Here is a 15991-nt window from a genome sequence, read left to right on the forward strand (position 1 = left end):
ACAACATCCACATCCTACATACATGGGTGAACAAATACCGGAGAGGTCTTCCTAGCAGGAGACAGGTGAATAGGCCTGCTACTACAATCGTTATGCTGCAACCACTGTCAGGCACCTACAGGTTACTTAGTTAAAGTGGTCAATTTATTTAAAAGGAAGAGACGCATAGTGTGCCATTCCTACCACAAAGCCCCAACTCTGGGTCAGACTTCATATTATAGAAGGACTCTGAGCTCACACATAATTGTTGTGCTTGATGAGCTGGGGGTCAAAAACACTAGAACTTCCTATGGGGAATTCGAGTTAGGGTGCACTGTAACCAGAACAATGCAGGGGCCCTTTCTCTATGCCTATGAATTAATTCACTGATGTGTCAACTACTACGCATAAGCACTTGGTCAGCACAGACAGAACAATCTCAGAGCAGTGCAAACTGTACACCCAGTAGTCAGCCTATGCTTCTTCCGTCCTCTGCAATATGAAAGAAAGAAAACTGCTGGCTCCCAGCCAACATTTACAAATGCGACCAATGCCAACTGGTAAGAGGGCTAAAGATAAAATATAGTCTCAACAGGCAAAGGAAAAAAAAGAATTGACCCAAATATGTTGACATACCTTTGATCAGCTCTTGCAGGGCAGCATACCTCTTATTGCGCACCCGTGTTCGGTGCACCTTCTTTAACGAGGACTTCCTGACCTCCTGGCAGTAAAAGTCCACCTCATAGTTACCTGCCAAATGGTCGAAGCAAGCGAGGTGCTCCTCCTTTAGCACCTTCCGGAAGCGTTCCAGGAACACCACAGGTTTGGACTTGTACATTTCCAGGAGAATCCTCAGTTTCTGCTCTTGGGTGAAGTCTGGCTCGTCCTTCTGCTGACTGCGAATCTGTAATTTACTGCTAGCAATCACACCCAACATGTTCATTAAGAGGGCATCTTCTAAGAGTTCAGCATCATTAGGTCCCTCAGGAGATGCACTCCTTGCAACCATGCCTGTTAAGAAGCCAATCTTATCAGATTCTGCATTACTCAGATTCTCGGGATCCACATTGTCAGCAGCATCGATTAGTCTGGTCTCCTTTAATGCCTGCTGAACAGCATCTATGCATTCTCGTTCCCCATTTGCTCTTTGAAAGTCAAGCTCTGCAGGTGCTGTATCATGGGGTTGCAAAATTACTTCATCTGGAAGATCATCCTTTTCAGCCTGTGGAATCTCCACAGCATCAGATGGAGGTGTTGATGGTAAGTCACCATCTATGCTGGTCAACTCAGCCCGGATCACAAGAATCTCATCATCATGAATGTGATCTGGTGGGAAGGGAGGTAACATTGGATTAAATTTAAGGACAGAAACAGAAACTCAGCATATTTTGCACAGTTCCACAACTTTTCACATCAAAAAGTAAGAACAAAAATCTGGGAACTTCAATAATCTATGTGTACAATGGAATGCTGGGCATACCAAACTTATAACAAGCATTTGCAATGCAATGGGTCTCGCATTTGATTGAGTTAGAGCTATTGGCACTGTAAATTCTTAGCTGGACATTTATTGCCACATAAATTGGACACTGCAGTTTCTAGATAGATGAAAAACACCTAAGAAAGGAGGGAATTGTAACAAATAAGCAACACACTTAAACATGAGCGGGAAAGTGACTCAAAAGGGAAGGAAAAAAAAAACAAGAGTCCCCTAATAGTCAAACATATTGGCAATTGTGCATTAATACATGTATCAGGGGCAGTCTGCAAAGCGGGATAAACGTAAAGCATTTACCAATGAAATCAAAGGATTTTTGAAAGGCAAGCCCACGAACGAGTGAAAGTGATGGGAGAGAGGTGGGCGTGGTTGAAATCCCACAATACTTACAACAGGTCAAAGTGCTTGTGCTTTCAACCTAAAAGGGGTCTATTCAATTTTGAAAGAGATTTTTTTTTTTACCAGCTAAAGCAGTTTTCTAGAATTAAGAGGCAGCCATGTTGGAAGACCAATAAATTACACTTTTGCTGCTGTGAAAATTTCCCTTTATGTTAAATATTGTTTCTAAACCCTGAACTATGCCCATCCTGAACTATGCCCAGGAGACAAAAATGTGCAGCGAGACTTTTGGCATATTAAAACTCCATTGCTTACTAGTTGAGTCGTAGCCCTCTGTGTTTGTGTAGGAGATGATCAGGAGAAGGGAATTTAAACCTTTTTAAACTGAACAGCCACTGGAGTTCATCTGTCCTGCATTAACACTATAGCCAAAGACCACGAAAGCAGAGATCTAAACAACTGCCAAGAATGCTATGCTGTAACAATTGAATATGGCACTTTTGCCTTACATTCACTGTGGATTTGAGTACAAACACTGCAGAAAAACCAGAGTATCGAAGCTCCATTCCCCAAACTGTCGCTCCCAGCGTACACCCAGTACAGCGCCTCAGAATAACACTGGCCATACAGCAAATGTTATAAAACACTTCACCTAGTGCTTCAACACCATAAACAATTGGGTCGTACCTGCCTCCAACGTATCCTTGCAGCAACTAATTTTCTTCCTGTATCAATCAATCAATCATTTGTAAAGAGCGCTACTCACCCGCAAGGGTCTCAAGGCGCGGGGGCAGGTAGCTGCTACGGCTCGAACAGCCAGGTCTTGAGGTGTCTCCTGAAGGTCACCAGGTCCTAGGTCTGCCACAGGTGGATGGGGAGGGTGTTCCAGGTCTTGGCGGCAAGGTGGGAGAATGATCTGCCGCAGGCTGGTGTCCTGTGGATGCGTGGAACGGTGGCGAGGGCGGCAGAGCGGAGCTATCGGTTCGGGGTGTAGAAGGTGAGTCGTTTGTTGAGGTATGCTGGTCCGGCGTTGTGGAGTGCTTTGTGAGCGTGCGTGAGGAGCTTGAAGGTGATCCTACTGTTGACGGGGAGCCAGTGCAGGTCTCTCAGGTGGGCTGTGATGTGGCTGCGGCGGGGGATGTCAAGGATGAGGCGTGCGGAGACGTTCTGTATGTGTTTTCTGGAGATTGGCCGTGGATCCCACGTAGGGAGCGTTGCCGTAGTCCAGTCTGCTGCTGACAAGGGCCTGGGTGACCATCCTTCTGATTTTGGTGGGATCCACCTGTAGATCTTGCAGAGCACGCGGAGGGTGTTGAAGAAGGAGGATGAGACAGCGTTGACTTGCTGGGTCATGGAGAGCGATGAGTCCAGGATGAACACCAGGTTGCATGCATGGTAGGTAGGTGATCAGTACAGGGAAAGGTGCGGAAGACATTGTGACGCGAAGGGTTAATTAGTTTGAGCAGTGTAGATGAGCGTGATGCCTGCTGAACCCCCCCCCCCCCAACCCCCAAACAACGTGGAAAAGTTCATGGTATTATTTTCAAGCTTGTTTGTGTAGAAGACTCAGTCTCAACCTTGAGAACGAGAGTACAGGGAGAAGATGGAATGAAAACAAAGGCTGGGGAAGGGCAGAGCAGCCAAGTGCTGATAACATAGCTAGAAAATGCCAGAAAGAGATAGAATCCAAGCTTCGAGTTATTTAAGCACTGAAGTGTGGGTGAGGGATTTGAAGCTCGCAGATGGAGTTGTGAAAGCTGCCAAGGCCCAGCGCTGCCTCCCTGTTTTGCTGACCGTGAGAGAGGTCCAAGCAGGCGGTAGAGGGCTTCCCAGCATTTCGTGGACTAAGTTAAGTTCCACACAGGGATAAAAGCCCTTTGTTTCGTTTCTCTGCTCTATTATTATGATTGATTATTTATGCTTGCACTGTGTTTATAACCTGAAGTATTCAGCTCGTTTATATTTTGCTTCCTGAACATCGTAGTGTGATGCATTTTGGTATACAGTTAATCAAAGCTTATATCTGTCAATGAACTCTTTGCTTATATATATGCATAGATGCTTTTTGTAGTGTACTTATATATAAATAGATGCTTTTCATTGCTATTCTTATTCTACTATTGTTAATGTGCTAAATGCCTTCATTTACCTGAAACTCTAGTAAAGCTAAATTGTATTTATAATTGGCGTGTGGTCCTTCACTGAGCGTCCTTATTGACTTATACCGAACAGGTGTCAACCAGTAACCTGGATAAGACAGTAGGCGCTGGTGCGGCACCCAGTGTGGCCTGCCACCAGGAAATCATCCCAGGCAGAGGGGGTGGATCCAAGGATGAGGACCTCCATCTTGTCAGAGTTCAGTTTCAGGCGACTGTTCTCCATCCAGTCGGCGACGGCCTTTATTCCTTTGTGGAGGTTGGTTTTGGAGGTGGCAGGGTCCTTAGTGAGGGAGAGGATCAGCTGGGTGTCGTCGGCGTATGAGACAATGTTGAGGTTGTGAGATCGGACGATGTTGGCGAGTGGTGCCATTTAGACGTTGGAGAGCGTCGGGTGAGGGAAGATCCTTAAGGTCCGCCGCAGATGGTCTTGGTGGCTTCAGATCGGAAAGGAGGGAGGCTGACTCTGGGTTCTGCTGGTGAGGAAGGAGGAGATTCAGTCCACGGCTTTGTCGCGGATCCCTGCGTCGTAAACAAGTGTGCGTATGTTGTGGTGGCAGACTGTATCGAAGGCGGTCGAGAGGTCAAGGAGGATGAGGGACACAGTTTCGGCTTTGTCCAGCAGGGTCCTGATGTAGTCGGTGGCGGCAATGAAGGCGGTCTCAGTGCTGCGGAAACCGGATTGGGACGGGTCCAGAGTGTTGTTTTCCTCAAGGAAGTGGGTCAGTTGCCTGTTACCGATCTTCTCAATGACCTTTGCCGGGAAGGGGAGCAGAGAGATGGGCCGGTAGTTTTTGAGGTCCTTTGGGTCCACCTTGGGTTTCTTGAGTAAGGAGTTGATCTTGGCGTGCTTCCAGCTTCCCAGGAAGGTGGCGGTCTCGAAGGAGCTGGAATTCGGGGGTGATGATGGAGCTCGCTTTGTGGAAGACGTGAGGACGGCAGGGGTCAGATGGTGAACCGGAGTGAATGGTGTTCATGACTTTGATGGTATCATCGTCACTGACGTGGGTCCAGGAAAGCGGGAGATTGGTGTGGCTGGGGGTCGGTAAGTGAGGTGTTGGCGACTGTCAGGGGAGGGGGGGTCTTGGTGTTGAAGCTGCAGTGGATTTCTGCGATCTTGTGGTGAAAGAAGGTGGCTAGGGAGTCACAGAGGTCTTTTGCGAAGGTGGGATGTCGCTTGAGCTGGGGTTGGAGAGTTTCTTCACGATGTTGAAGAGCTCTTTGCTGTTGTGTGCGTTGTTGTTGATGCGTTCCTTGAAGGAGGATCTCTTGCCGGTCCGGATGAGCTGGTGGTGCCTGCAGATGGTGTTCTTGAGGGCCGTGTGGGTGACCGGTGTCTGTGCGTGGCACCACTTCTTCTTGAGTTTTCGGCATGTCTGTTTGGAAGCCTGGAGGTCCGCGGTGAACCAGATGGCCTTTCTGTCGGTGCAGTTGTTGGAGGGCTTCTTGATTGAAGCGAGAGCGGTGGCGCAGTCGTTGATCCATTGCCTGAGGTTGCGGGCAGCTGTGTCGGTGTCACTTGGTGGAGCTCGGGCGAGGGCAGAGATCAGCTGGTCTTCGGTGACCTTGTTCCAGCTGCGGCAGGGGATCCGTTGCAGATGATGGTGCGTGGTGGGTTTCTCGAAAATGAAGTGGATGCTGCGGTGGTCGGTCCAGTGGAGTTCGGTGGTGTGGCTGAAGGTGACATGGCTGCTGGTGGAGAAGATGGGGTCGAGCGTGTGTCCGCCGGCGTGGGTGGGTGTTGTGACGAGCTGTTTGAGTCCGAGGTATCACAGCTGTGCTTGTCCATTAACGCACATGCACATTAAAGTCCTATTTTTCTTTGAAGCTGTACCACTGGCTAGACAGTGAGTTTATTGAGTGGTACCTTCTGTATTGTGCTGTATCTGCATTTCTAACAATGCCTCCTCTTATTCAAATTCTTTACTGCCCTACTCTACTACTCAACACTCAGTTGTCCAAAATGAGCTAACTGGTTACCCAAACTGGGTGCAGTACTATTGGAGCTCGGGGAGAACAAGAGGTAGCAAATATGACCTTGATATGGTAAACCGAGATTTTACACCTTTTTCTGGTCCCTATCTTTGATGGCTTTAGAACTCTGCTCACATTACCACTAACATAGTTGTTGAAGCAGATATGTTAATTAGAAATTATTAATGAACGTTTATGCGTTTTAACAAGAAAATGATAAAAAAAATAAACGTAGAAAAATGAGTGTGCACGTTTGAAAATGTGGCCACGAGGAGTGGTTACCAAATTACACAAGTTGTACTAAAATGATTAAAAAAAATGTGTGAAACATTGAAAATGTGCAATAACAATGTAGTAATATGTCATATTAAGATTTATAACGTATTTTTTGCATTATATTGTAGAGATAACTTAGCCGAAGTTGTGGCCTGGTTTTGCCAGGCCTCGAGCAGCAGCTCAAGGCCTGGCTAATGTATTGAACTGACCCTGAACCACTCAATGTTAATAAAGTCTGCTTAGCTAGAATTCTCTGCAATGTATCGCCAGACAGGAGATGAGGGAAGAAATGTTGCAACATACAGTGTGTAGAGCAGGCTAGATGTACTTTCCCAGGACTCGAACAATAGAGACACTGACTGGAGAAGAAGATGCAACATTTTCGATACCTGAGGAGTTGGATGATGAGGACATCGTACCGTGAACCAATCGACAATCTGACAGCAACTAAATATTAGAATTCATAGATTTGAAGAATTAAATGTATTGGGTAGCGTCATATATGGTGATTAATTGACCAATTAGGAATTAGGGGGATGGACTGGGCAACTTTGATAATATGACGAGACAGAAGGTGAGAATTCAGCAAAATTAGGGCCAGATGTTGGAGGAGAGACCTTAACCCGAATTTTGTTGTGATATTGGGGGAGAAGAGATTCGAGACTGTCATTGGGCTCATGCTCTTGAGAGCCTGATGCGTTGCTGATCGATTGATGACCTAAAGACGACGACTGACTTTTTGCTGATCCATTCCGTGGATAGGTAGCTATGACAATGCGACGGTTAACTTTTGTGCCTTTCTTTCTAGGTACCAACTGCACTGTCTAAATAGTTTTTTCTCTTAGCTAGATGTATTTCCAAATTCAGGTTCTAAATTGTTTTCTCATGAAGTCCCACATGCTAATGCTAATGCTAATCTCGGCTAGGTAGGGTTCTTTTGAGTGACACTGACAAACGATTGACAAACTGATTGCTGAACTCTGCTATTAATGTTGATATATTCATCTTTGCTGGCTTTTGCTGAAGCATCAGAGCATATGTTTTCTTAAGTTCTGATTAGATTATGTTATTGGTGGTCACTAATGAACTAATTCTGAGCTGATTGAATAAAGTTTGAATTAACCGTATGGATTAGTATTATAACAAATAGGGAAATAAAAATTGTTAAAACGTATATTGAGTTGTGGTTATTCATGAATTGTTGACATTATCGACTTATGATTAATGCTTTTCTTAGTGGTTATTGATTTGTATATTGATTATTAATTAACACTGATTACTACATAGCCAGGATACTCCATGCAAATCAAGGAGGTTCATCCGCCTATACGTATCCCCTTGTAAAATTACTTACTAAGAACCAGGCGTGCTAGCAGTTTTTGGTAGCAGCTTGATGGTTAGTTTCCTTGGAGAAACTAGTTATGTGGTGATTAATGGTTATGGTGGTAGTTTGAGTTAGGGATAAGTGGTTCATTATTATTGTGATTTGGATTTTGTTTTTCGTAAGGGCAGTTGTAGCAAGCATGATGTCCCCTTAAGCCCAGAAATGTCTTTCCCAGATCCTTGATCCCGCAAGTAAGGTTGGGTATGTTCTTGGCGTTCTGGTAATAGTGTGAAAGTGGTAGGTTGCGCTTGCAAAGGCTTATGCAAATCGCAGGTGAATTGTGACGTATGTGAGGGAAAGTAGGAAGTCTGCGTACTCCATGTGAAGTTTAGTAGGAGTGTGCGTACTCCGCAGTATGAGCGTGGCGCTTTGTGCTAAGAAAATGGCCACGTGGCTGGTGATGTACGGACCCTGCGTGGTCTAAGACTCAAGAGTATATTGACAAGTGTAGGAGACACTTGGTTATATGATGTAATCTGCCTGGTTTAGTAGGTTCATCGGACGTGGTCAACAAGTCGGGGTGTAAGTTAAGTGAGCAAGAGAAATTTTCGACTGAGATTTGGCGAGTCCTATGTGCACCAGGACAGACCCATTGATCAGTTGAGAGTGAAATTCGCGGGTCGAATTTTGCTTGCGAATGTGGGGACTGCGAAAGGGGAATAGCTGTATGAGCGAAAGGACCATTAGTGAAAATCCGTAGGGTCTCTGAAGCGATTGTATACCTTCCTGTAGTAAACCAGCAAGTTTATTTTGGTTATTGGTTTTGGTTAGTGCTCGCAATCATTTTGCATTAGTTTTGTGTGAATTGGAGATCAGGAGGACAAGCCTCAAGACTTTGTCAGCCGCAGTGTGTGAGTGTGACGTCAGAGTGAGCCGCCATGGGGTAGGTTGGTTAGTAAGAAGAATCGCGAGCGGATTGGCAGCCGCCTGTAAGAGGCAATTGGTTGAGTAAGAGGGTGAAAGGAATCTTGGGGGTATAAGTTATTTCCTTATTTAATCGAATAAATATAACAGAGAAAGACTAAGTTTTTCAAAGCGTTTAGGAGTGCCATGAAGGGTGATCCATACATTAAGGTGATAGTGGGGGAGCCTACCCCACCGGAAAATTCTCCAGCATTTATTGTGATGGAGGAGCGAGGTGTCGCGCCATGCCTTTGGTTAAAGCAGTGGTGGAAACTGATGGAGAAACAGGGAGCTTTAGAGTTTCCAGAGCATGGAACGTTTAATTTGAGAATTTTTTATCAGTTGTGAATGACACTTAATGAGAAGCCACTTCCGAGACCAGCACAGTTTGAGGCATTAGCGGTTTGGGAGATCATAGCAAGACACCAGCAAAAAAATTTATGCCAGAGGAGGATAAGGAAGGTAGAGAAGTCTTTAGCAGAGGCGAGATGGGATTGGGAACAGAAGAAGTGGAGAATGGAGACATTACAGGGTGGTAAGTTGTTTCGTGCAATTACAGAAGAAGATGAATCAGAAGAGACAGAGGATACTAGCAGGGGTGAAAAGAGTTCAGGGGGGTAAGAAGAAGAAAAAGACTTATGTGGAAGAAGATGATTCAGATGCTGAGGATCTTATTACTCAGGTGTTGAGGGACCAACCTCCACCATATGCGATGCGGGAAGGGGGTCCAAGTACTAGTTCTGCTCCAACTGCCCCAGCCCAAGTGTCGGGACAGTGGGACCAGTACAAATAGATAAAGGACAGATACAAGGGGTAATGCAGAGTACTCCTAATGCAGTGACTACTTCGGTGGTCCAAGCGCAGATGCACCCACCACTGATACAGAGAATTTATCCAGAAGTACCCGTTCTTGACACAACTTCGAACTTAGTGGTTACTCCAGAGCACGTGGTTCTGAGGACAATGCTAGTTCAGACTGAGCAGACTCCAATGTTGATACCGCAGGCACAGCCAGCCACAGGGTTTGCCAAAGTTCACACCAATGACAGGGACACAGTCAGATGTGACACCAGTGATGAATCAAAGTATGGGAGTAACCCTTCCACAAAATGTGGGTAGCAGAGCAGCACCAGATGCAATATCGTTGCCAGTTACTGTTGGTCCAGCTATACCATTGTTTGCACAAAAGAAGCCGATTACTGGAGAACAGGGTAAAATGTCACAGAGCCTCGTGAGGAGGGGGTAAGAGATCATGTACAGGGGATATCATCTATGGGACTAACCTTTGATGGATCTAGGCCATTAATGGACCTTAGTCCACTTGTTGCGCTTCCAGATGCGGTAAATGGCCAGAGCATAAGTCAGAGCTTGAAGCTTTTGACACTGCAAAATCCAGGTGCAGTGGTACCACAGGTGCCAATGCCGGATGCAAGTAACATCTCGCTACAGGGATTGACAGTACAGCAATTTAATGAGTGGTTAGATAGTCTGAATACTCCTCTAAATACGTCCAAGGATGAAGAGCAGATTAATCATGCAAGACGGGCTATAGAGATAATGGAACTAGTCGAGGGATCGATGGGAGTAAATAGGTTAGAATCCTATGCAGAAGAAGAGCTGAGATATTTGCATCCGAGAATTACGAGATAATTGGGCAAGATACACCACAAATTGGCAGACTTGGCAGATAAACATGACACAGAAATTGAGAAAAAGCATTTGAAAAGGAGTTACGGGTTAGATTTTTAGGCAAAAGATTGTGAACACATGAGGTCAGCAGGGATGAAAGCGCACCTCAAGGAGTTATTGCAGAGTGCTCAGATTTGGGGAGCAGTAGAAAAATGGGTAGGCAGATGGGCAAAGAAGAAGGATAAACGCAAAAGAGATTCACAAGAAGGGTCTGAGAATGCTCAGAAAGAAAAAAGGTCCAGTAAAGATTTTACCGATGAGGGAAATTCCAGGAGGGCAATTTGTTCATATTCCTTGGCACAGGAGTGATATTTTGTCATTCACAAATGATTATCCAAAACTGAGAGAGAAACCGGTTGAGTGGTACCAGCAGACAGATAAAAAGTTTTATAAATCTAAGTGTCTGTGGGAAGACCTGAATACTCTGTTGGAGATAGTGGTTCCAGCTGACTTGTGACAGCAGTGGACTGGCCGTCGAGTGAACAGGAAAGAGATAGACTTACAGGTGCACCATCACCCAAAGTGATGAAACATTATTATAAGGTGATCGAGTTTCTGAAGTCAAGAATCTCGCCTAAAAATATTAATTGGCAGAGAATTGACAGTGCAGTAAGTAGGGGAGTCAATACATACCTACTATGAGAGATTGTTGAAGGCGTTCAAGGAGTACAGTGGTAAGGAGGCGATCGAGCCGAAAGGCATGTTGCACTTTGTTTTCAGGTTCGTGGAAGGATTGAGACTTGAGGTAGGTCAGATGGTTAAGAGTCATTTGATTTGTTGGCAAGCAACACCGACTGATGAGGTGTTGCAGTATGGGAAATACCGTAGTGATGAGGTTGAATTGAAGCAGAAGAAGTTAAAGGAGTAAGCGATGGTGAGGTAAATTAAGGCAGCTCAAACGGAAGTGCAAGGAGCTTTAGTGCAACAGATACCACAGCAGCAGGGAACTGTTATGTTCCAACCTCAGATGAGAGGTAGGGGTCATTGAGTCAATATGAATCGCAGTCCGGATTTGAGTACTATAGTGGTTAAGAATGATGTCCAAGGGATGAAAAAGATGTTACTGTGTCATCTTTGCGGAAACGTGGGACACTGGAAGCAGGAGTGTCCGTTGATGGTGCAGGATGGTGTTGTTCAGCAAAGTGGTGATGTCAATACATTTCAAACTGTGAAAGTCTCTAGAATGAGAGGACTTAATCCGAATTTTCAGAATAACATGAATCAAGTACAGAATTTTCAAACCATGCAGCAGGTGCAAATGCCTCGTGCGCAAGTGACACAGTTGCAACCAATGCAGCAGCAGGTTCCTACATAGCAAATACAAATACCTCACGCCCCGATGGAACAGCAACAGATGATGCTTACTCAGCAGGTTACAGGTCAGAGACAAGACAGGAGTAGTGACATAGTGCACCAATTCCCATTCCATAGTGAGAATGAAATACATGATGAATGGATGAGTATTAGTTCAGACGAAGAGCCATGTATGCTTGCAGCTTCATTAGAAGTTGATCAAAGAGGACCTTTTGTGACAGGAAAGGTGATGGGTCACAGGATCTCATTCTTAGTGGACACAGGAGCTACACGCTCTACAGTGAGAAGTTCCAAACTTACCTCTTTCAGGCAGAACAGTTCAGGTTGTGGGAGTGGCAAACAGATAAATCCGATCACAGATCCAGGTCAAGGTGCGATTGGCAACTTCCAGGTACTGCATAAGTTTGTAGTCTGTGACTCGAGTCCAGTATCCCTCCTAGGAAGGGACTTATTGTGCCAGACCAGATGTTCAATAAATTGTTCAACTGCTGGAATAGTGGTTCAGACAAATAGTGATGATGAGGAAGAACATACTCCTGAAACTGAGAATGAAAAAACATTAATGAAGAGTACCCGTTGATTGAGTTTTTCCCGATGTTTACTGTGAAAGAATTGCATGCAGACTTGCAGGAGACAGTCCAGGAAAATGTGTGGAACCTGACAGGTAAAGAAGTGGGATTGATCAAAGGAGTGGGGCCGATTAAGATCACTTTGAAGCCAAATGTATTGATTCCGCAGATTCCACAGTATAACACAGCACAAGATGTTCTGATGAAAGTGGCACAAATAAGTGGAGATTTTCTGAAACAAGGGGTTTTGAAAAAAGTATTGAGCATTCCATGTAATTCACCGATAATGGGCTTAAAGAAGCTGTGTGGTAAAGTACACATTGTGCAGGACTTGCGAAAAGTGAATGACATGGTGGTCAAGTCTTGTCCTGTAGTGCCGAACCCAGCAGTAATAATGTTTCAGATTCCATGTGATGTAGAGTGGTTCACAGTGGTTGATTTGTCACAAGCTTTCTTTTCTGTGCCTCTTCATAAGAATAGTCAGTTTCTTTTTAGTTTCAAATTCCTAGACAGAGGCTACAGCTGGTGCAGGCTTTCACAAGGGTATACGAGTCGCCGTCTTTGTTCAATCAGATCTTGAAAAATAATTTGGAGTCGTTGGAACTACCGCACCAATCGACTCTATTGCAGTAAATTGAGGACTTACTGATTGCGTCCAAGACAAGGGACGAGTGTAAGTATAACTCGATTGTCCTGTTGAATCATTTGGGAAAATTCAGACATAAGGTGTCAACTTTGAAACTGCAGTACTGTCAGAAATCAGTGAAATACCTGGGACATCAAATTGAGGGTCGAGGAGAATTTCCAGACAAAGGATTACAATATTGCAGAGAAGTCCACCGGCTTCACAAAGAGATGTCAGAATGTTTCTGGGAATGGTAGGTTATTGTCGTCAGTGGATTCCAAATTTTGCTGAGATTGCCAAACCATTGCAGCAGCTGACACATAAAGAAGTTATAGATCCCATTACACTAGATCAGGACCAGATGAAAGCGTTTACTGAGTTGAGAGAGAGTTTGTGCAGAGCTCCAGCGTTGGGAATGCCTGATTACACAAAGCAATTCACATTGTTTTGTCATGAACGTGATGCTTGTTCTTTGTCTGTTTTGACACAGGTCCATGGAGGTGCTTATCGCCCAGTAACCTATTTTTCAGCTACCTTGGACCCAGTCGCAGCAGCCTTACCAGGTTGTCTGCGTGCCATTGCCGCAGTTGGTCAAAGCCTTTTTCAATGTGAGGGAGTAGTGATGGCATACCCTCTGACGGTAATGGTTCCTCACTCTGTTGAGATCTTACTGACAAGGACGAAAACACAGTATTTGTCTGATGCCAGATTAACAAGGTATGAGACGAGCATTCTAGGTGCATCAAATGTATCATTGAAAAGATGAACAGTGCTGAACCCGGCAACATTACTTCCAAGTGATACTGTTGAAATTGAAAAGGAGGAAGACATTGAGCATAATTGTCTCAAGGTAACTAAGCTATGTACAAAACCAAGACCAGATATCAGAGATACACGATTGGAAGAAAATGACCAAATTGTCTATGTTCATGGTTCTGGTCTCAGAGATGGTACAGGAACTTTGAGAGCAGGATATGCTGTATGCACAATTACAGGGACATTAGAAGCTTCTTGGCTCCGAGGTGTATATTCTGCAAAAGTAGCAGAATTGGTAGCTCTTACTAGAGCGTGCCAATTTTTCTGCGAGATTGAGAGTCACAGTCTATTATGACAACCAATATAGATTTGGAATTTTTCATGATTTTGGTCAAATGTGGGTGCAAAGAGGTTTCCTGACCTCTACTGATTCACCATTAGGAAATGGCGACAAAATAAAAGAATTGCTGTATGCAATACAGTTGCCTGAAGAAATTGCCGTGGTAAAATGCAGCGCACATCAAAAGACAAAGGACTACATCTCACTGGGAAAAGGACATGCGGATCAAGTCGCAAGGTTTTGCGCATTGAACTGCAGGTCGTTCAAAGATAAGTGGGAATTGATGTCAGAAGAAGATAACCCATGTACAAGTTTTGCATTGAAAGTGATCGATACTTTGGAAGAATTGAAAATAATGCAAAGTAATGTTGACAAAGAAGAGAAACAACTCTGGTCCAAATTAAAATGTGTCCAACGTCCTGATGAGATTTGGGTTTTTTAGGAGGGTCAGATGGTCCTGCACAATAGCTTATTGTCACAAATGGCCCGTTATTCTCAAGGCCAGGCACACATTGGGAAGGATGCCATGGTTCATTTGTTCAAGATCGACTGGGTTAATCCCAGGTTTAGGCAGGCAGGAGAGGCAGTATGTCATCGCTGTACAATTTGTCAGCGGCTAAATGTGGGAAAAGGGACAGTGGTGAATTTCAGCCACATTGGAAGAGCAATCGGTCCATTCAGCAGAATGCAATTGGATTTCATTGAGATGCCTGCATGTGGAGGTTTGAAGTACGTGTTGGTGATTGTGTGCATTTTTAGTCACTGGATTAAAGCATACCCTACAAGAAGGAATGACAGACACAGAGTAGCAAAGCTGTTACTTAGGGAGTTGATACCAAGTTTCGGGTTTCCGATCTGTTTAGAATCAGATAGGGGAACTCACTTCAACAACGAGGTGATTAAACTCTTATGTGCAGCACTAAACCTTGAGCAGAAGCATCAGGACTAGTGGAACAGATGAATGGTACCTTGAAATCAAGAATTGCAAAGATGTGTGCAGCTATGAATCTGAAATGGTCAGATGAATTGCCTTTGCTGTTGATGTCGATGAGAAACACACCTGACAGGAAGATAGGGCTGGCGCCTCATGAGATCCTCATGGGTAGAGCAATGAGATTACCAGCAGTTCCAGCCAATGCACTTGTAAACATTACAGATGATATGGTGTTAGACTAATGCAAGGGACTGGCTGATGTGGTTCACTCTTTCAGTAGGTGCAGGCCACCACCCTGCCACCCTTCCACGATCCAGGGACAATCTGAGTGCCGGAGACTGGGTCGTTGTCCAAAAACATGTTCTCAAGACGTGTGTAGGAAGTTGGTTCTGTATATACTATTTCAAAGTAAGAAATAGTGTGCACAGAGTCCAAGTGTTCCCCTTTGAGGTAAGATAGTGGCAAAAAGAGATCATTCTAATGCTCTATTTTGTGGTAGTGTGGTCGAGCAGTAGGCTTATCAGAGGATAGTGTTAAGCATTTGTTGTACACACACAGGCAATAAATGAGGAACACACACTCAAAGACTTACTCCAGGCCAATAGGTTTTTATATAGAAAAATATATTTTCTTAGTTTATTTTAAAAACCACAGGTTCAAGATTTACAAGTAATACTTCAAATGAAAGGTATTTCACTCAGGTATTCTAGGAACTTTGAATAATCACAATAGCATGTACAGTTTTGACAAAAATAGCAATAAGCTATTTTAAAAGTGGACACAGTGCAAAAATCAACAGTCCCTGAGGGAGGTAAGTCATTGTTAAGTTAATAGGTAAGTAAACCACTTACAGGGTTCAAAGTTGGGTCCAAGGTAGCCCACCGTTGGAGGTTCAAGGCAAACCCAAAGTTACCACACCAGCAGCTCAGGGCCGGTCAGGTGCAGAGGTCAAAGAGGTGCCCAAAACACAGACTTCAAAGGAGAACAGGGGTGCCCCATTTCCGGTCTGCCAGCAAGTAAGTACCCGAGTCCTCGGAGAGCAGACCAGGGGGGTTTTGTAGGGCACCGGGGGGGGGGGGGGGGGGGGAAACACAAGCAGGCACAGAAAGTACACCCTCAGCGACACAGGGGCGGCGGGTGCAGAGTGCAAACAGGCGTCTGGTTTTGTATTGAAAGCAATGGGGAGACCAGGGGGTCTCTTCAACGATGCAGGCAGGCACGGGGGGTCCTCGGGGTAGCCACCACCTGGGCTAGG

At 44.9% G+C, this 15991-nt stretch overlaps 1 protein-coding gene across 4 annotated transcripts in view; it reads right to left on the bottom strand.

The window, feature by feature from the left end:
* CCDC97 (coiled-coil domain containing 97) overlaps window positions 1-15991 on the bottom strand; it is a 92790-nt gene that overhangs the window by 63908 nt on the left and 12891 nt on the right. For 3 of the 4 annotated variants that reach the window (XM_069207534.1, XM_069207531.1, XM_069207533.1), the window contains one exon: window positions 616-1305. In XM_069207534.1, coding sequence (XP_069063635.1) covers window positions 616-988 — 373 coding nt within the window. In that variant the 5' untranslated portion in view covers window positions 989-1305. The remainder of the gene's footprint in view (window positions 1-615; window positions 1306-15991) is intronic. The other variant, XM_069207532.1, reaches the window with a different exon arrangement.

This window comes from Pleurodeles waltl, chromosome 9 (assembly GCF_031143425.1).
Source record: "Pleurodeles waltl isolate 20211129_DDA chromosome 9, aPleWal1.hap1.20221129, whole genome shotgun sequence".
Taxonomy (NCBI): Eukaryota; Metazoa; Chordata; class Amphibia; order Caudata; family Salamandridae; genus Pleurodeles; species Pleurodeles waltl.